At 39.6% G+C, this 20,173-nt stretch overlaps 1 protein-coding gene across 1 annotated transcript in view; it reads left to right on the top strand.

Moving 5' to 3' along the window:
• Window positions 1-20,173, top strand: part of LOC149290631 (3-hydroxyisobutyryl-CoA hydrolase, mitochondrial-like) — a 60,985-nt gene that overhangs the window by 20,827 nt on the left and 19,985 nt on the right. Inside the window, exons 7-10 of the mRNA XM_089488433.1 lie at window positions 8,040-8,118; window positions 12,583-12,728; window positions 13,626-13,712; window positions 16,664-16,722. Coding sequence (XP_089344559.1) covers window positions 8,040-8,118; window positions 12,583-12,728; window positions 13,626-13,712; window positions 16,664-16,722 — 371 coding nt within the window. The remainder of the gene's footprint in view (window positions 1-8,039; window positions 8,119-12,582; window positions 12,729-13,625; window positions 13,713-16,663; window positions 16,723-20,173) is intronic.

Below are 20,173 nucleotides of genomic sequence, written 5' to 3'. Positions count from 1 at the left end.
AACGCCCACAAAGATACCCCTATGGACGTCCCGGTACGTCCAGCCCTTCGTGCAGCCTGGACTCCCCCTGCATCGCCGGCTTTCTGCTGCCGGATCTCCCGTAACAGCTTCCGGCATGAAAGCCGGTAAGCTGTTACAGTTGAAAGTGCCCGATCACGCAGTTGCAAGCGCGCGATCGGGCATTCCCTTCCGGGTTGCGTCACTGCTGACGTAACCCAGAAGGTCATCGGAGGACAGGATATCCCCTGCGGGGATATCCTGCCCTCCGATGAGGCACAGAGACGCTGCGATCTCTATGCAGGTCTGTGAGGACCTGCATAGAGATCACAGTGTGATCGGTGCAGGGGGACTGCGGGGAGGGGAGTGAGAAACCATCTCTCTCACTCCCCTTCCCGTCCTGAAAGAGAAAAGCAGGAAAAAAAAAAGTTAATTCATTTAAAAAATATTAAATAAATCATTAAAATAATATAAATAATACAAAAAAAAAATTATAATGTGAGCTGTGATGTCATTGTGACATCACTGGCATGTTCAGGAGGTCCCTAGGAGGACCTCTAACCATTTCTGTGTAAAAATATATAAAAAATAAAAAAAAAATGTAAAAAAATTTAAATACAAAAATAAAAATAAAAAAAAATATAATAAAAAAATTATTAAAAAAACCTTACTTCCCATTGCCCTAGCATAACATCTAGCCAGTATAACCCTTCTGCCCCCGTTCACAACCAGGCATAAAAATTATACAAAATTGTACACCTTATAGTATGCTCCCTGGTGCTGGGAAAGTCTGGAAAATCTATATAAATTAGGTATTTCTGAAATCAGGACACCTGAATTAATAAACTTGGAGGGGATTTTCCATCACTTTACTTAATTTTGCGAGGATTCAGAGGGAAAATGTAAAAAATTAGTTTATTTTTCTAATCTTCGCTAGTTTTTACTGAATTTCTCATTCTAAATTTTCAGCTAATCCAACTATGGTATCAAACGAAAGCTCGATCTCTCCTTGAAAAAACAATATATAGTTTATATGGGTGCACTATTCACAGGAAAAGAGAATCGTCGCTAAACCGACATACCCCAAAAATGGCAAAATTGCTCTGGGCTTTGAGGTACCAAAAACCCCTGGGATTGAAGGGGTTAAAGAACTCAGTGGGTAGGTTGTTCCAGACATCAACATCTTGGTATAAATAACAGTTCTTTTGTGGATTTAGGCAGCCTCAGTTGCCTAAATCTGTTCGGAAATTTCTGTTCATGTAATTCCAGACAGACTTGATGATGCTGAGATTAGGGCTCTGTGCCGGCCATACTATCACTTCCAGGACTCCAGGGTATTCGATGTTCCTCCTCTGCTGCCAAGAAGCGTATGTGCGTTTGACAGGGTACACGTACTGTCTCTGAACATAACATCGAGTTTCGTACCCTGGAAGCAGTGGTGGGTTGCAACAATGAGGCTCTCATGGCAGCATTCTCTCATGGGCTATCCGATAACATCCAGGATAAGATTGCTGCCCAGGACCTTCCTGGTAACTTGGAAGAGCTGATCTCTTTCTGCATCCTAATCGATTACAGACTCACAGAAAGGTCTTCCCATAAGGAGCTCTTGTGTAGGCCTTCTATACGTTTGGCACCCACCTTTTTGTCCCCACCTATGCCTCCCACGCCTTCTATTCTCGGGTCCTCAGGCAGTGTGGAGCCCATGCAGCTTTGGTTTACTAGTCTATTGGTTGAGGAGAGGCCCTTGCAGAGCAGGGAGGGCCTATGCCTTAGGTAAATACAACCTATGATGAACAACAGCACCTGACATATTGCACTGTCATGGTTTATTCAACAAAAATAAGGCCAAAATGGAGAAGCCATGTGTGAAAAGCTAATTACGCCCTTACTGCTTCCATATTGAATAGTTGTTCTATAACTTGTGTGGGTACATGTGGAATTTTAGGATGTGAGGAGTATGGGTAATAGGATGTTAAAAGTCTGATGCTCTGGGAGGTAGTATTCTTCTGTAGAAGATCATGGTATATATCATGATATGGTAGAGGGTATAGGTCAAATTAAACAGCTGAATTAGTTGGTGAGAAACTGGACCATAAGTGTAGACTTGGGGTCAACTTCAAGGCAAAGAATGTCTGCTTAATATTACTGAAAACCCACCCATCTCATAAATATTAATGTTATGTAGGTTAAGCTTTTTGCCTTTTATAGTAAAAAGCAGAGTTATTCTAATTGTGCCAACCTTTAGAAGGCGTGTACTAATTTTCTTTTGTAATATATATATATATATATATATATATATATATATATATATATATATATATATATATATATACTGTATTTGCTCGATTATAAGACGAGGTTTTTTTCAGAGAAAATGCTCTAAAAAAATACCCCTTGTCTTATAATCAGGGTCGTCTTATAATCAGACCTCAAATAGGTCTGACTATGAGACGACTAAGATCCAGATCCCCCGCAGCTGCAGGGGACCTGGATCCTCCTGTCTCTCCCCCCCCACCCCACTTACCGGTACTTCTGAGTCCCCGGTGTGTAGATGGGACAACTTCCGCTGCAGACCTTCCCCGGCAGTCAGAGATCAGAGTTCCCCGTGCCGGTGCCGGGAACTCTGATCTCTGACAGTCGGGGAAGGTCTGCGCGATGGACGCAGACAACCCCCGCTGCTAGCCACTCCTCCTTCCGGCTGCAGCGTAAGTGCGTGGGATCTACACGCTGCCCCGTCTACATGACAGGGAAGTCAGACGCACTGGTAAGTTGGGGGGGGCGGGGGAGTGTTAAATGGGGGGCATAAGGCATTTCTGGAGGCAGAGTGCTCTGTGAAATGCCTTTTAACCCCCTTAATGCCACTCTGCCTCCAGAAATGCCTTTTTAACCCTCTATACGCCACTCTGCCTCCTGAATGCCTTAAACCTCCCTATATGCCACTCTTCCCCATAATATGCCTTTTAACCCTCTAAATGCCAGAGTGGCATATAGGGGTATAAGGCATTTCTGGAGGCAGAGTGGCACATAGGGGGTCAAAAGGCATATCATGGGGCACAGTGGCATTTAGAGGGTTAAAAGGCATATCATGGGGCACAGTGGCATATAAGGCATTTCTGGGCCGAGGTGCATAACGGGGGGGCAGGTTGGAAAATAGAAGGAAAGAAAACCAAAATATTTTTCTCAATCATAGCTTTTATTAAAAAAAAATCGTTTAGATGAATTAACATTTACTGGTAAAACTTTTTTTCTATAGGGTCGTCTTATATTCAGGGTTGTCTTATAATCGAGCAAATACGGTATATATACACATATATATTGTGTGTAGGGCTGCAACTAACGATTATTTTCATAATCGATTAGTTGGCCGATTATTTTTTTGAGTAATCGGATAAAAAAAATGAATGTAAATTTTTCATTTATTTAAAATAATGTAATAAACAAATTATATTAAATACAAACAGCATAATAAAAAACTTTGATAAAATGCATTTCTTGCCTTTATCTCGCAACCAGCCCCCCCCAATTTATGCACGTTTGAGCCCAGGCTTGCCACGCTGCCTCTCCACTCCACTCTGCCTCCCACATATGCCACTCCACTCTGCCTCCCACATATGCCACTCCACGCTGCCCCCCACATATGCCACTCCACGCTGCCCCCCACATATGCCACTCCACGCTGCCCCCACATATGCCACTCCACGCTGCCTCCCACATATGCCACTCCACGCTGCCTCCCACATATGCCACTGTGCCTGATACACCTTATACCCCGATACACCACTCCATCCTCCCTAGACATGCCACGCTTCCTCCCAGACATGCCACACTACCCTCCCCACATATGCCACTCCACTCTACCCCCAGATATGCCACTGTGGCCCCAGATCTGCCTTATACACCCTGATACACCCTCTGTCCTCCCCAGACATGCCACACTGCCCTCCCCACATATGCTTTATATACCCTATATGCCTTATACCCCCAGATATGTCACTCCTTCCTCCCCAGATATGCCTTATACCCCCCAGATATCTCATAGTCCCCTCATAGAGTCACAGACCATACTTTTATAAATAAGTACTGGGTTAATCTTCACTGCCCCCAGGATTTAGATTCCCCTTAGTTTGCCCCCCTTTATCTCTAACTGCACCTTAAGTTAACTTTAATAAATTAATAAAATTAACCCTCAGTCCTCATCATTAAATTAACCCTAAACACCCCATTAACCATAACTGCCCCTAAATTAACCCTAAAGACCCCATCAACCACAGCATTCCCTTAATTAACCCTAAAGACCCCATGAACCACAACAGCCCCTAAATTAACCCTAAACATACCATTAACCAAAACTGCCTCAAATTAACCCCAAACACCCCATTAACCACAGCTGCTCCTAAATTAACCCTAAACACACCATTAACCATAGCTGCCCCTAAATTAACCCTAAACACCCTATTAACCATAACTGCCCCTAAATTAACCCTAAACACCCTATTAACCATAACTGTCCCTAAATTAACCCTAAACACCCCATTAACCATAACTGCCCCTAAATTAACCCTAAACACCCCATTAACCATAACAGCCCCTAAATTAACCCCCACCTCCCCTAACTTTCAGCAGCCCAAATATTAATTTTTTACTTACAGTTAGATGAGTGTCACAGCCATGTGGTTCTGGCCTTCTGGGAGAAGGAAGGGGCGGGGCCAGTTGTCACAGTGATTACAGGGAGGGGCTGGTAAGTAGGAGCTGCTGCTGTGAGTCAGACTAAACGGATTATATAATGAGGGGTATTTTTCAGAGCGTTTGCTCTGAAAAAACCCTCATTTAATAATCTAAAAATCGATTCAACTAATCGATAATGAAATTCGATGGCAACAATTTTCATTATCGATTTTATCGATTAGTTGTTGCAGCCCTAATTGTGTGACATCACGTTTGATTTCCACAACAGTACTCTAAATGAGAGAAGAAAATTAGAGCTAAACATGAGCACCACAAAGGTGTTAAAAGGTGTCAAAGGGTACAAACAATAAAAACAGCCTGGTCTTAAAGGCCTAAAGACTTTTACTCACAGGTAAGTGTTCTTAGCACAATTGTTGGGTTTTGTGATAGTATTCTTTTTGATATTGGATCCTGTAAATCTGGTCTTGGTGGAAATTGTGAAGTGCGTTGCTCCCTGGTGATCTGTGGTTGGAGGAATGCTCTTCTGTGAGAACTAATGGGACATCTTCTCTAACAGTTACTGGAATGCGATGCTCTTCTGTACATACATTATGCAATAATGTTTTTCGTTATTGTCTCACATAGTATCTGGACTTTAGTTTATGGGATACATTATGATTTTATTACACAGAATGGGAGGGAAAAACACTTAGTGGATGAATAATCTACAGTCTCTTCTGAAAGGATGCCAGATATTCTTAGAGTAGTCATGGTTATGTAAAAAAGACAACCGCGTATTTAAGAGTATGAAACTGTTAAGTGTGTGCCTTTGTGGATCCCAACTCTTAAACACTGAGGTTCTGTCTGGGTAAAGGAAAGAAAAGCCCCCTGATTAGCTCCTACAAAGCCCCAATCCTTGCTGGCTGAGAGATTGTGACCATACAGTAATGGACTACTCCCATATCTGTCAGCCAGAACACTGATTAAATTGATGGGAAAAAATTAATGTTTGGTATTGGTGTTTATACAGATATATCATGTAGCGATGCAAAATTTGCCCTAGGCTAGGTATTTATGAGTAGCTTAATGTGTGTGCATATATGTGAAATATAATGTGTGTGTATGTATGTGTGTGTGTATGTGTGTATATATATATATATTGAGTCTCCTAATTAAATTGTAAGCACACTAAAAGAGTTAAAAAGGATATAGATATAGTTAGTATATTGGACTTTTTCACAGCTATATTTTTATAAAAGTAAATAAGTTAAACATTTATGCTTTTTATGAAGACAATGTTGAAAAATTACTTACTGTGATAATCGGTTGTCATGAACTCTACAACAGTATGTGTGCAAAGGTACTGTTTACAAAGTGGAGGATTTATTACCTAATAAAGCAGTTTAAATAGCAGGAAATTAATTCTTCCATGAATGTTAAGAAGCTTCACTGTGATTAAAATGTAGCTAACCATTGTCTTTTTTGTGTATTTTTAATTGTGTGTGTATGTATGATATATAATGCACACGCACTTTTTGATCATTCCCCAGGCGGTGTGGTTCAGGATTGTATAACATGCACATGTCGTGCAAAGAGGCATCTTTTGTATTTACTCCATCATGATATATACAGATATATTACAGCTTGAATGCTAATACCTGTTAGGGATATTAATGAGACAAAATAGGCAAAACCAATATTTCGTCACACACACAAAATAACGACGCTATCAAATATTGTAGTACCACATCCACAATATGAATTTAAGGAGATACCCTATATTTTATCTCCGATCCTAAATTCTTTCAGATCGCCAAAAATTATAATTCAAATCAGATATATATCACCAAAATAATCAATCAAAAAATATTTATTGTAAATACAATTTATAAAATCTATATATGGGTCACACAGTGCATAATATAAAACACAAAGTTCTTAAAACATGTCAAAAATGAATCAATTCAAATACAGTATATTATCGATAGTTATCAATATGAATTAGTACTATATGAGTCTAACACACAATTAATTTCCAGTCCACTCAGCAACCAAAAATGTATAATAATCAGGGCAGTAATAAAGATTTCACTATTTCTCTTATATTAGTTTAACTAATATGACAAATTAAAAAGTAATTTAATAATGTCTACGAGTATTAGTGAAATTCCTAATAGATGCAAATGATGTCGAACCTCATCTATAGGTAAAAATACCTTTTCATTATTGTTATTATCACGGGTTATAAGCTGCAGTCTCACAAGCCGCCATATACAATAATGCAATATAGTACTTCCCAGAAACAGGGAATTCTATACGAAGAAGACAAAATTCATCTCTATTCAGAATAATAAAACAATTATAATTACCACCACTTGTTGCTGTTGTCCCACCGGTCCTTGTAGAAATTAATCCAGGTTCATTGGCAAGAAATTAAGTGGAAAAGAATATAACTTTCTACCAGTTATATAGGTTAGAACTCAAAGTAACTCCAAGAGTGAAATATGGTGCCAGAATCTTAAGATTCCAATTCTCTGGGGTAAATTTGGTGAATAAGTCCGTCCGGGTCTGTCTGTTTCAGGGTGCGATCTTTTTAAGGTCCCTTCTTTTTTTATTCAAGACAGGGCTTATTATCAAAGCCTCCACCTCTTGATTGCAATTCTCCAATCATAACGGTGGGTTTTACCCATTATAATTTGGATTTCTACTCATATTTACACCGTTGTAATTTCTTAATTTACCTGTGAGAGACGCTCTGGTCTAAGAATTAACTTAAAACCATTACATATGTGTGTGGAATTTATCCTTGGTCACCCTTATCGACAGGTGTTACTTCCTAGATAATAACTCAGGTCTTGGTAGTCTTACCATGTATCCCCCATTCCAATTTACATTCCTAAGGATATGCAGTGTCTACTCCTTAACTTTCTCATGGAAGATAACATTAATTGTATCATATATACGCTGAAACATCATTATACATGAATACTCCTTTGTTCTCAATTATAGAGGGAACAAGGACAAAAAGAAATAATCACTACATGATTAAGTAAAATAAAATGGATCTGACTCCATTTTGTGTTCATGTAAAATACAGAATATGTGGAATACATGTTTTCTATCATAAAATATCTGACATACCCTGCTATATCTGAACATGTCAGTAAGAAACTAACTTGTTCTCATTAGAGGATGTTTTTACATAGTTATTGAAGTGGAAAAATCATATAGTTCTCTCACTCCACATTATTTTTATTGGTTGATGAAGAAGATTCCAGATTGTTTGATAGGTCAGTCTTACATTTGTTAGATAACATCTATTAAGGACCAATGTTCTGTGTATTTATCATTTATCATTCATGTTTTGCTCCTTGCAGGGTGTTGGCCTGTCAGTCCATGGGCATTTTAGAGTGGCATCTGAGAAGACTCTCTTTGCAATGCCAGAGACAGGAATAGGTAAGATTGATTCGCTAATGATTTAATTATTACTGTTGTCATTTTAACCAATATGTGATTCTAAAATGCACAGATATATACCGTATATATGTATAAAATATCATAGCTTTGAAGGGCTTATGTTCCCAATGCTGCTGTTCGTTGTGTAATCTCTATAGATTTACTCTATGCATGTCATGAATGCAATCAAAATGGAGTTGTGGGCGATATGAAGTAGCAATGTGAGGGAAAGGGCTGGTCTATGGAGACACTTCCAGTTCTAAGAAATTACTAATGTGTTTTAATGTTATGTCCTTTTTCCATCTGCTTCTTACTATATATCTTAAGGGGGCTGAATGAATGGGAAGTTGTTGTATGCCAGCTAGGGTCTAGGACTCAGACGCTATATTTGCTCATTTACAGTTAACATTCTATGCCACAACTGCCTCTGCATTATGTGAAAATAGCTTTCTTAAAAAACCTATGAACCTGTTATCACACATTATAACAAATATGACTGTCTGGCTGCAACATTATCTGCATTTCTCAGTGTTTAAAAATGGATTTGATTTTAAGAAACAACAGATCCCAAGTCTTTACTGGCCCAATGGACATTTCACCTATATAGATAGCCGCAAATGTGAAAAATCTGGTGTCCAAATTAGGAAATCTTTGAGGGTGTGGCTGAAGGCAGGAACGGGCAGGGTTGGTGCTGGTAATGGTAAAAGCTCATCTTAAAAGTGTTGTATGGTGGTCATGTGAGAGTATTACAGAGTTGTTGATTTTACAGCTCTCTAGGCCAATCAGGGGAGATCAAAGGCTCTTCTCAACCGGAGCCTGATCCCCACTACCCGCATGTCCGACAGTGCCCAAAGATCGGAATTGTATGCATTATGCAATGCCAGTTTGCAGCTTCTGGCAGGATAACCTTATAGAGGTTGGTCCTTCTTAATGTAGGCCTAAGTTTGTTATATATTTTTTCATCTCATTACAATTTCTCTAGCGTAGACCTTGCAATCTCTAGAGAGACTTTGACATTTCTGGGGCTTTTACTAACGTACATTAATTCTTGGGTTTCCCAAGTTTAAAAACCTGCCTTAAAAAATGTTGTCTTATTCTTTGTGTTGATATTTACACAGTAAAATGTTTTTGTTTTTTTTCTCCACCCAACTTACTTAACTGTTTAAAATGGTTATTTACATTTTTACCGATAGACGTGTATTCTGTATCAGGAGTATCGATGTTAATTCGCATTTTATAGTAACTACATAGATACTTTAATCTGTAGTATTATGATTCGGAGCACAGTTTGGTCAGCTACATTAGCTGGTATCCCACTTTAATCTAATATTTGCATTTCAATACTAGAGCTTTATGCTCTGGAAATCTGTGTCAGTCCTGTCTCCGGTTGCAATCCCTGAAGGGGTTCAGTGCCAGACCAGGAGAAAAAAAGGATCTCTCTGCACAGACTGTCTGATCTGCAGCTTAAAGGATTTCACAAAAAGAAGTCTTACATTATTTTCTCTTATTCATTCATGTTACTTTTACGATTTGGTTTAGAATTTATGTGGAAATAATGGGAGAACATTATTTTGTTGTATTTATGCCAATATGCGATAGGACGCATAGTTTACAGTAAAGTAGATATCCATGAATAGCTCAACTTGTCCTGATAAAACAATATAATGGGTTTCTCTAGTTAAAGTGTAATCTCTGTGCAGCATTGTCACCTAAATGTATCTATAGCAAAACTATGGTAAAATGTGCCATGACCCCCAATGACACAAATAATAAAAAGGCTTGGATGTTAGGCCCATATGCATCCTAGGTATTTAGTTTCGTAAACTCTGCTTCATGTAATGTGTACTTGTTTTTTAATGCAGCTAGATTTGTGATTGGCTACATTCAGGTATGTGGTAACATGTTTAGCTTCGTATGAAAGCAAATGCTGTCTGCAGTAACAAGTCATTTTGGAAAAAAAAAACAGGACAAAAAATAGGTCAGCAATGATACCACTGGCTGTAGTTGAATTTTAACACCAATCTTTCCCATTAATTGGATTGGCTAGCTGTAGTGTCAGTGTGGGACAGGGCTTAAAGTGAAGTGCACTATAGTTGAACCTGTATGTCCCACTCGGAGCTAAATAATTCACACCAATCTTTTGGATAACGGAGGAAGGAGACAGGTCGCCACTGTGATGTTGTGTGCAAGGAGGTGAGGGGCTGCCACATCAGGATAAGAGGGGATGGTCGATTGTGATATACGCAAGGAGGAAAAGTACTGCTGGATGTTGTGTGCAGTCTGATCTTGTGTCGGGGAGGTACCACATAGTGGGGTTATCGGATAGTGTTGTGTACTTAGGGGATGGGCTGCCTTATAGTGTTTTATGCATAGCTGGAGGGGAACTGGATAGTTTGCTGGGGAAAGGGCTGTTTATGTGTCATGGGGGGCCTGCTTGATTTTTTTCTAAGGAAAATCCAAAAAGTAGGCAAAGAGAAGAGACTGAGAAGAGAGAGTGTGAGATAGAGAGTGATGGAAAGAAGAAAGATGGTAGTGAAGGAGAGCAAATTTAAAGTATTTTTGGTCTGGCAGAGCTTCAATGGGCTAGCCAGTTCTGAACAAAAATGAATTAATAAGGTAAGGTATACATGATTTGCAACTGGTAATCCATTGGATAATCAGTTCATATTTTAGTCGGAGGTTTACTCGAGTGTATTTGCTGGCAGTTCAACTATGGGAACCATAGCATGTTTTAGATAACATACATGCATCCATTTGCAGGTGTATAATAACTCTTTGCAGAACAGTGATGAAAGAAGAAATAATCCAAAAACGCTGATTAAAAAATGAAAACAACCTTAAAGTAATATAGATCTGAGATGCTTGCAAAGCCCTTTGATCTTAGAGCATCTCCAAATGAGTAATAGAAAATAATGCATTATTTTTAGTATGCGCCCTGTTTTCTTACTTTATCCCTCATTTTAACAAATGTAACCTGGGTCAGGTTAAAAAGCATCTTGGTTATTTGTATACACAGACTAAAATCTTTGTTTTAAAATCAGTGAATCAAAAATGGAAAACCCTTATAATATAAGTTTTCATTTTAAATAAACAATAAATGGTTTTTTTTTTGCAGTGTTGGGTTTAATTTTTTGTTTCATCCTGTTCTCATACTTTTTTTTTCATTAGATAGAAAAGCTTATTTTTCTTGACCGACTAGAATTCTGGGTTGGACGTCTTAATTATGCCCTGTTGACCCTCTTCTTCTCTGTTCTGAAAAGTGCTCTGAAGGCTTTCTGGGTTGAAGCAGTTCAATAGTGATTATAATGAACATTTTGGCATGTCATCAGATAAATCATTTTCCAAATGTGATGACCTTACTGTGCTGCGCCAAGTACTTCAAATAAGGTCACATGTAAATGTTTATCGCCCACTTCAATTAGTATGTCCAACAACAAAAAAGATTTTATACCAGAAGCTATACTATAAGTACTTAAAAACAAATAAAAGTAATCAAGATCAAAAATGCACTATTGTGTTATGGGTTTGCAAATCCTCATATCCTTTTAAGTGGTTAAAAGTCCATTGTCTATTTTATTGCCCGCAGTATGGGTGTGAAGAGGGGTGTGATGCCTCAGATCAGTAAATCACGTTGAGTCAACTTACCAATAATACCTACCTACTTAAAAATGGATATTGTACAAAGGAAGGGTAAAGGATATATAGTTATAACATCAACATAGACTCTTGGTAATCAAAATTGTAGTACCCTAAATAGTGCTTTCCTTTTAAACTGTGGAAACACACAAAGAAAAAGTAATAATGGTAATATATAAAAAACAAAAAAAACCCCTGTACTAAAATAAGACATTATATAAAGACTTTAAGTAATTTTGCATAGAATTTCTTCTACACAGTAGATGCCACTGGTGAACAACTAACCTAATTTATATTCTGCAACATTCCTTGATCACAGTAATACCCACGTGCATATGTGTTATGCCACATCCATCCCTTACATATTACCCTATAGCATACTATTTTCTACTACTGCTGTAAGGGGTTTGCAGGCAGCTTTTTTAAAAATGTAATTTTTTTTACTTGTGCTGCTGGGGTACTTAAAAATATATATAGATTTTTTTCATCTGCTCTCCCATGTACTTCTACTACTGTGATCAGCAAGTATGGCTCCACTGCCTTGCTTATCAAAAAGTGTCAGTAAGGCTGTGGAGCCATGCTTGCTGATCCCAGTAGTAGTGTCAGGATTGACAGCTAATGGAGGCGAATGTCCAAATCTGGCATTTATGTTATAACAGGATAGTGGCATCGCTCTGAAAGCATTTTCCCCAGAAATTGGAGTAGGCACAGCTAGTCTCTGGGACAAACAAGTAATTGCATTAAGACTAGGCTGATTCAATCTGAACTTGGCAAGTAGCAATGTTTTGTGTATTTTGATTTTGTTAAATTATTTTTTTTTATATAAAGGACTGTTTCCTGATGTCGGCGGGGGGTATTTTTTGCCTCGCCTTCCTGGTAAAATCGGCCTATATATTGCCCTTACTGGGTTTAGACTAAAGGGAAGAGATGTTCAGAAGGCTGGAATTGCAACTCACTTTGTGGCGTCATCAAAGGTATGTTGTACTTGACACATTAAAGGGAAAGTCACATAGGTTTCCTAAGGAGCATCAAGGAGTTGGTGATGATGTTGTTTACCACAGTTAGTGATTTAAGATTACTGTGAGTTTTATTTAGCAGTCTGAGATAAAGATGAAAACCCAACACACAATTAATTTGAAAAGATAGCAGCCCCAAAATCTTTGATACCTTAGAATCAAGAATGCGGAAAAAAGAAGCACACAGAAATATGTGAATGTGTTATTATTTTAATGTAACACAGACCTTCTTTTGAGGCAGGCCCCTTTATCAAGAAAGCCCCCAAAAAGTCTATCATAATCTTTAGTTTGCGCTTTGCAGCCTTTCTTATCATATACAGCATTCCCGTGTACATCGCAGTAGTTTTACCATGGTTTTCATCCTTGGCATAACTACAGGGCTTGGGAGGGGTGCAGCTCCAACTGGGCCTTTAGTTCCACCTTGCACCCCTGCATCTTGTGGAGACCAAATCTGGGAGGGAGAACCATGCCTTCATCTGCGCAAGTCTCTTCTTCCCTTCTCCCTTAGAATCAGTATGTTATGGTAGGCCTAGGTATGAGACTGAGATTTCATAACTTGGCTCCCATAATGACTATACATGGAGGGAATTATTATTAGTCTGTCTTGGTAGAAATGTGCTTGGTCTACCACGTCACTAACAGAACAGAAGATGACAAAACTACACTTTGCATTGGGATACTAAAAAACCCTTGCAATGTGATTCAGAGATCCTTTTTCATTAGGCTACATTAGAGATATATTATTGATTTTCAGCTCTGGTTTATAATAGGTTTTTTTTCCCCACACATTTCTACAATTTTATGTTGCACACATCATCTGCACTTGCTTAAGTCTTTCTTTTTATTTATCCAAAGATTTCCTCTCTTGAGAAAGATCTTGTCACCTTGAAATGTCCTTCTAAAGATGAAGTTGCCAGTGTGCTGGACAATTATCAGAAAAAGGTACCCATCATGATATGGTTTAAATGTAGCACAGACAGTCCACACTTTGCACACGTCATGTGCAAAGAAATGTCATGTTTGAATCAAATGTTACTGGAGAGGAAAGAGCAGTGAAAAGGCCAGTTCTTGGCACTGATCTATCCCTGACAGTCTTCTGGGTTTCTGAAAGTGACATTCCAATATGTGTCTGTACAGTCATTGCCAAAAGTTTTTAGAATGACACAAATATTAATTTTCACAAAGTCTGCTGCCTCAGTTTAGATGATGGCAATTTGCATATACTCCAGAATGGAGTCCCTCTTTCCCGTGAAAATTAATTAAATCCCAGAAAAAACATTTCCACTGCATTTCAGCCCTGCCTCAAAAGGACCAGCTGACATCATGTCAATTATTCTTTTGTTAACACAGGTGGGAGTGTTTATGTGGACAAGGCTGGAGATCAGTCCACTGCTATGCTGATTGAGTTAGAATAACAGACTAAAGTTTTAAAAGGAGTGTGGTGCTTGACATCATTGTTCTTCCTCTGTTAAAAATGGTTACCTGCAATGGAAACGTGCTGTCATCATTGCGTTGCACAAAAAATGCTTCACATGCAGGGATATTGCTGCTAGTAAGATTGCACCTAAATCAACCATGTATTGGATCATTAAGAACTTCAAGGAGAGAGGTTAAATTGTTGTGAAGAATGTGTCAGGGTACCCAAGAAAGTCCAGCAAGCGCCAGGACCATCTCCTAAAGTTTATTCAGCTGAGAGGTTGGGGCGCAACCAGTGCAGAACTTGCTCAGGAATGGCAGCAGGCTGGTGTGAGGGCATCTGCATGCACAGTTAGGCAAAGACTTTTGGAGGATGGTCTGGTGTCAAGAAGGGCAGCAAAGAAGCCACTTCTTTCCAGGAAAAACATCAGGGACAGATTGATATTCTGCATAAGGTACAGGGATTGGACTGCTGAGGAGTGGGGTAAAGTCATTTTCTCTGATGAATCCCCTTTCCCATGTTTCTGGTTATCCAGAAAAAAAGCTTATCTCGAGAAGTGCTACTGTGAGCACTACCATCAGTATTGTGTCATGCCAACAGTAAAGCATCCTGAGACCATTCATGTGTGGGGTTGCTTCTCAGCCAAGGGAGTAGGCTAAGAACACAGCCATGAATAAAGAATGATGCCAACACATCCTTCAAGAGCAGCTTCTCCCAACCATCCAAGAACAGTTTGGTGACGAACCATAAGGCAAAAGTGATAACAAAGTGGCTCTGTAAACAAAACATCGAAATTTTGGGTCCATGGCCTCGATACTCCCCAGACTTTAATCCAATTGAGAACTTGTGGTCAATCCTCAAGAGACAGGTAGACAAACAAAAACCCACAAATTCTGACAAACTCCAAGCATTGATTATGCAAGACTGGGCTGGCATCAGTCAGGATGTGGCCCAAAAGTTAACTGACAGCATGCCAGGGTGGATTGCAGAGGTCTTGAAGCAAATATTGACTCTTTGCATAAACTTAATGTAATTGTCAATAAAAGCCTTTGACACTTTTGAAATGCTTATACCCCAGTATGCCATAGTATCTGCTAAAAATATATAAGAACACTGAAGCAGCAAACTTTGTGAAGACCAATACTTGTCATTCTCAAAGCTTTTGGCCACAACCTTAAGTGTGTATATATACAGTTGTGTGAAAAATAAATTCTATGTTTTTTCATATCAGGGCATAATAACAATCATCTGCTCATTAGCAGGTCTAAAAATCAGGCAAACACAGCCTCAGATAAACAACAACACATAACATATTACACTGTGTCATGATTTATTCAACAAAAATAAAGTTAAAATGGAGAAGCCATGTGTGGAAAAAGTAGCTCTTACTGCTTCCATAGGAATTAATCTGCTAAGTAGCAGATAGGTGCTGCTAGCCTAATGCCCTCGATAAATTGATCGTCGGCAAGTGTGACCACCTATAAAAGCCAGAGTTTTAGCAGTTTGCTGGTCTGGAGCATTCAGGTGTGTGTGTTAACACAATGCCTAGGAGTAAAGACATCAGTGATCTTAGAGAATTGTTTTTGGTCACCAACCTGGGAATGGTTATAATGCAATTTCCAAACAATTTAAAGTCCGTCTTTCTACAGTGAGAAAAATTATTCAAAAGTGGAAAACACTCAAGGCAGTTGTCAATCTTCCTAGGAGTGGACATCCCAGCAAATTCACCCCAAGGTCAGATCGTGCAATGCTCAGGGAAATTGCAAAAAACTCAAGTTATATCTCAGACCCTACAGGCCTCGGCCTTTAAGTTTTTAACTGTACTATTAGAAGAAAAGGACTGAACAAGTATGGCTTGTTCGGAAAGGTTGCCAGGAGAAAGCCTCTTCTCTCTAAAAAGAACATGTGCGGCTTAGGTTTGCAAAGAATCTGAACAAACCACAAGACATCTGGAACAATGTCCTTTGGACAGACGAGATCAAAGTGAATGTTTGGCCATAATCCACAGTGCCATGTTTGGCAAAAAAACAAACACAGCATATCGGCAAAAACACCAACTGTCACGCACAATGGTGGATGGGTGATGATTTGGGCGTGTTTTGCAGCCACAGGACCTGGGAACCTTGCAGTCTTTGAGTAGACTATGCATTCCTCTGTATACCAAAGTATTGTAGAGTCAGATGTGAGGCCATCTGACCGACATCTAAAGCTTGGCCGAAATTGGATCGTACAACAGGACAATGATGAGAGTGGGACAAAATCATGACATGGTGTAATATGTGATGTTTTGTTGTTAATCTGAGGTGGTATTTACCTCTATGGACTATATATATATATATATATATATATATATATATATATATATATTAGTAAATACACACACACATACATTTTACAGAATTAATAGTAATTATATTTTTTACGTAATTTGGGTGGAGCAAAATATTCAAATATTTGACTTGTTTCTTTCGTGCAGAGTGATGCTGTGGAGAATGAGCCATTTGTGCTTGCAGAACACCTGGACAAGATAAACAGGTAATACCATAGATGTTACAGATGCAAGTCTTTGACACTGACAGCACAACACATAGGGCCAGCGGCATATTCTGGCCAAGGCCTGCCCATTGGACAATCCTGCTTCTCAATGGGTTGTTACACTATGGAGAAGTGTGCTTACCTAACACAGACTGTATAGCAAGCTGTACCTGTTTCTGTATGTCCTTCAGTAAAGCAATAAGGTCTCAGTTAGGACTATAAGGATGTGGAATTCTCTGCCTGCAGAGGTAGTTTTATCAGAGTCTGTACAGACATTTAAACAACAACTGGATGAATACTTGGAAAAACATAATATTCAGGAAGATAATCTTTAATTATGGGGAAACGGCTTATGGATCCAAGGAGAAATCTGACTGCCATTTTTTTCCCTGGTTAGTGCAAAATTGGAAAGAGCCAAACTGGGTTTTTTCCCTTCTTTTGGATCAACAGCAACAAATTAACAGATATAGGAAAGGCTGAACTTGATGGACGCATGTCTTTTTTCAGCCTATGTAACTTACCTATGTAAAAGCAATAAGGTCAGTGGCAGAGGATGGCAGTGTGTGCATTGCTGCACATAGCACTGGAGATATTTGTGCCATGAGTGTGTGGTTTTGTGTGCTCAGAAACGGAAAAATGTATAGAAAGCACCCGAGTTTTATGGTTGTAGCATATGGATGATTACAATAATGTAAATATAAGAACACTGTTTTAGCTAGCTGCTTAGTTTGACCTACTCTTTTCGATTTCACAACCGGTTATCTCTCTCCCGCACATACATGATGCGTTGAGAATTTTATGGTTCCCTATCTCATTTTAAGATTAATGCTGACAAATCTGAGGTCTTGGATGTGTCCTTGTCCGCGGCGGACACATGTGCGGTGAGTGCCTCGTTCCCATACAGGTTGTGTCGGGAATATATCAAGTACCTGGGTGTTTTTCTCCCGAGAGATCTCACAACGATATACAAGTCCAACTTCCCTAGGCTTTTACAGCAACTGCGGGTTGATCTCGATCATTGGAGTTTCCCACACCTGTCTTGGCACGGTCGCGCTAACGTGATAAAAATGAATGTTCTCCCAAGAGTCCTATCCCTCTTCCAGACATTGCTGGTAACCGTCCCAAGGTCTTTCTTTCTGGAGCTTCGGGCTCTGGTGACTGGGTACGTCTGGAAAGGTGGTCGCCATAGGCTTAGCTATAAGGTGCTTACGCGTCCAAAGGATAAGGGGGGCCTCTCCCTACCTGACTTTTTCGGCTATTATTGTGCTACTCATTTGTTACGTTTCCTCGAGTGGAGGTTTTGCCCTGCTTCCAAGATATGGGTCGAGATGGAGCAGTTTGGCTCGCGGATTCCCCTTTCTAGTTGCATGGGGCTTCAGCCCGAGGTTCTCCAGTCCACCCTTAGCTCAAATCCCTTTGTCAAAGATTCCTGGGGGATTTGGCGGAGGAGGCGAATCAGAGGCACACTCTCTTCTTTTCCATCGCCGTTAACCCCTATAGCTGGTAACCCGGGTTTGGAGAGGGGTTTTCTCGTTTCTCCGGGGATGGCACCCAACGCTACTGTGTCGCGGATTTGGGACGGTTCGGCCCCCTTGCCTTTTGAGCGGGCGGCACCCTTGGCCAGTGGTACCTGGCTGCAGCGCTTCCGATACACCCAGATCGGAATCGCTTCCTAAGCTGTTTTGGCTTTCCTCACTTGTGAGGCTTCCGTGGATCCTGCAAAGCCGCTGATCGTGGTGAAAACGCAGCGACCGTGGCGATGCAGCTGTTTAACGGCAGCCCGTACATGTACGGGCTTTGTCGTTAAGGGGTTAAAGGTAGAATTAATGGTGAATGTGAAATGTGCGGTATAGAAAAAAGTAAATCATGGTGGACAAAATGAAAAATAATTATATTGTGCTCACTTTGGCCCTCTTTGTGATTATAATTTAAGAGAAAGTTCCATCTGTGGTTCCATTTTAACCACTTCACGACAAAGCCCGTACATGCAAAGACATGATTAGTCTATACTTTTAATGGTAGGTTTATTTGAACATTGAGAGACAGAATAACAACAAAAAAATCCAGAATAACGCATTTCAAATAAATTATAAATTGATTTGTATTTGACCCCTTTGCAAAACATGACCTAGTACTTGGTGGCAAAACCCTTGTTGGCAATCACAGAGGTCAGACGTTTCTTGTAGCTGGCCACCAGGTTTGCACACATCTCAGGAGGGATTTTGCCCCACTTCTCCTCTCCAAGTCTTTAAAGACAGCCAGCCAAATAGTTTGACTTTGGTCTCATCTGACCACAACACTTTCACCCGGTTCTCCTCTGAATCATGCAGATGTTCATTGGCAAACTTCAGATGGGCCTGTACATGTGCTTTCTTGAGCAGGGGGACCTTGGGGGCGCTGCAGGATTTTAGTCCTTCACGGCGTAGTGTGTTACCAATTGTTTTCTTGATGACTATGGTCCCAGCTGCCTTGAGATCATTGACAAGATGTTCCCGTGTAGTTCTGAACCGATTCCTCACCATTCTCATGATCATGTGAGACCTTGCATGGAGCCATGACGTGCCCGCACCGTCAACTGTCATCAAGGGGGTTAAGTGGAAAAGTTAAGGTATTATGTTATTTACTCTTTAATGTTTATATGAAAAGTAGGTGATTATTCACAGAGCCTTGGTGTTTGCCGAAGTTCAAAACAATGGTGGAACTTGCCGTTGTTGCAAGGGCGACAAATTTCACAAAAGACATATCAGGGGAGAGGTAGGCTTCACTGGTGTTTTTGTAAAGCCACAGTTTGTCGCCAGTGTTTGCAACTTCAGCAAACACCGGCGCTCTGAGTAACCCCTATAATACTGTTTTTTCCTGATTTGTAAACTAGAAAGAAAAGCTTTCCTCTTTGTCAGGTCTGAAGCAATACCTGAGTGGAAAACTCTTGAAAGCTTTTTTTTATTTTTATTTTTATTATTAGTTCGTCCATTAAAAATTTATCATTGCACATTTCAATAGTCTAGTATTTTGCCATCGTGTCTACTGGTGTAATACAGATAATCCAATCTGCATTACTATGGCAGATACTGCATATACTCACATAAAGAAGCACCCGAACAAGAGAGGAAAACTCTTGAAAGCTTTTCTTTTAAGTATAATGTTAGTCCAATAACAAAGGTATCATTGCATACTGCATTTACATTGTTGTGATGGCTTGAGAATCCTTTTAAACAACTAGCTACTGGGATTATAGCAAACTGAAACGGTACGAATAAAATCTATGTAGGCAAGGGTTGCTACTTCGGCATATAGGTAAAAATAGTTTCTGCTCGTTAATAAAGTAACATTGCTGATATTTTTTCATCCCATACTACATACACACATCATATATTGACACATAAATCACACACATGAATGAATATTGAGGTCAGTGTTGTAACACCATTTGTTGCAGCTTTAAAGTACAAAT

Source organism: Sceloporus occidentalis, unplaced genomic scaffold (assembly GCF_023333645.1).
Source record: "Sceloporus occidentalis isolate IW3139 unplaced genomic scaffold, rSceOcc1.0.p SCAF_38, whole genome shotgun sequence".
Taxonomy (NCBI): domain Eukaryota; kingdom Metazoa; phylum Chordata; class Lepidosauria; order Squamata; family Phrynosomatidae; genus Sceloporus; species Sceloporus occidentalis.
Note: the sequence above shows the minus strand (reverse complement) of the source record. Positions and strands in the feature narration are given on the sequence as shown.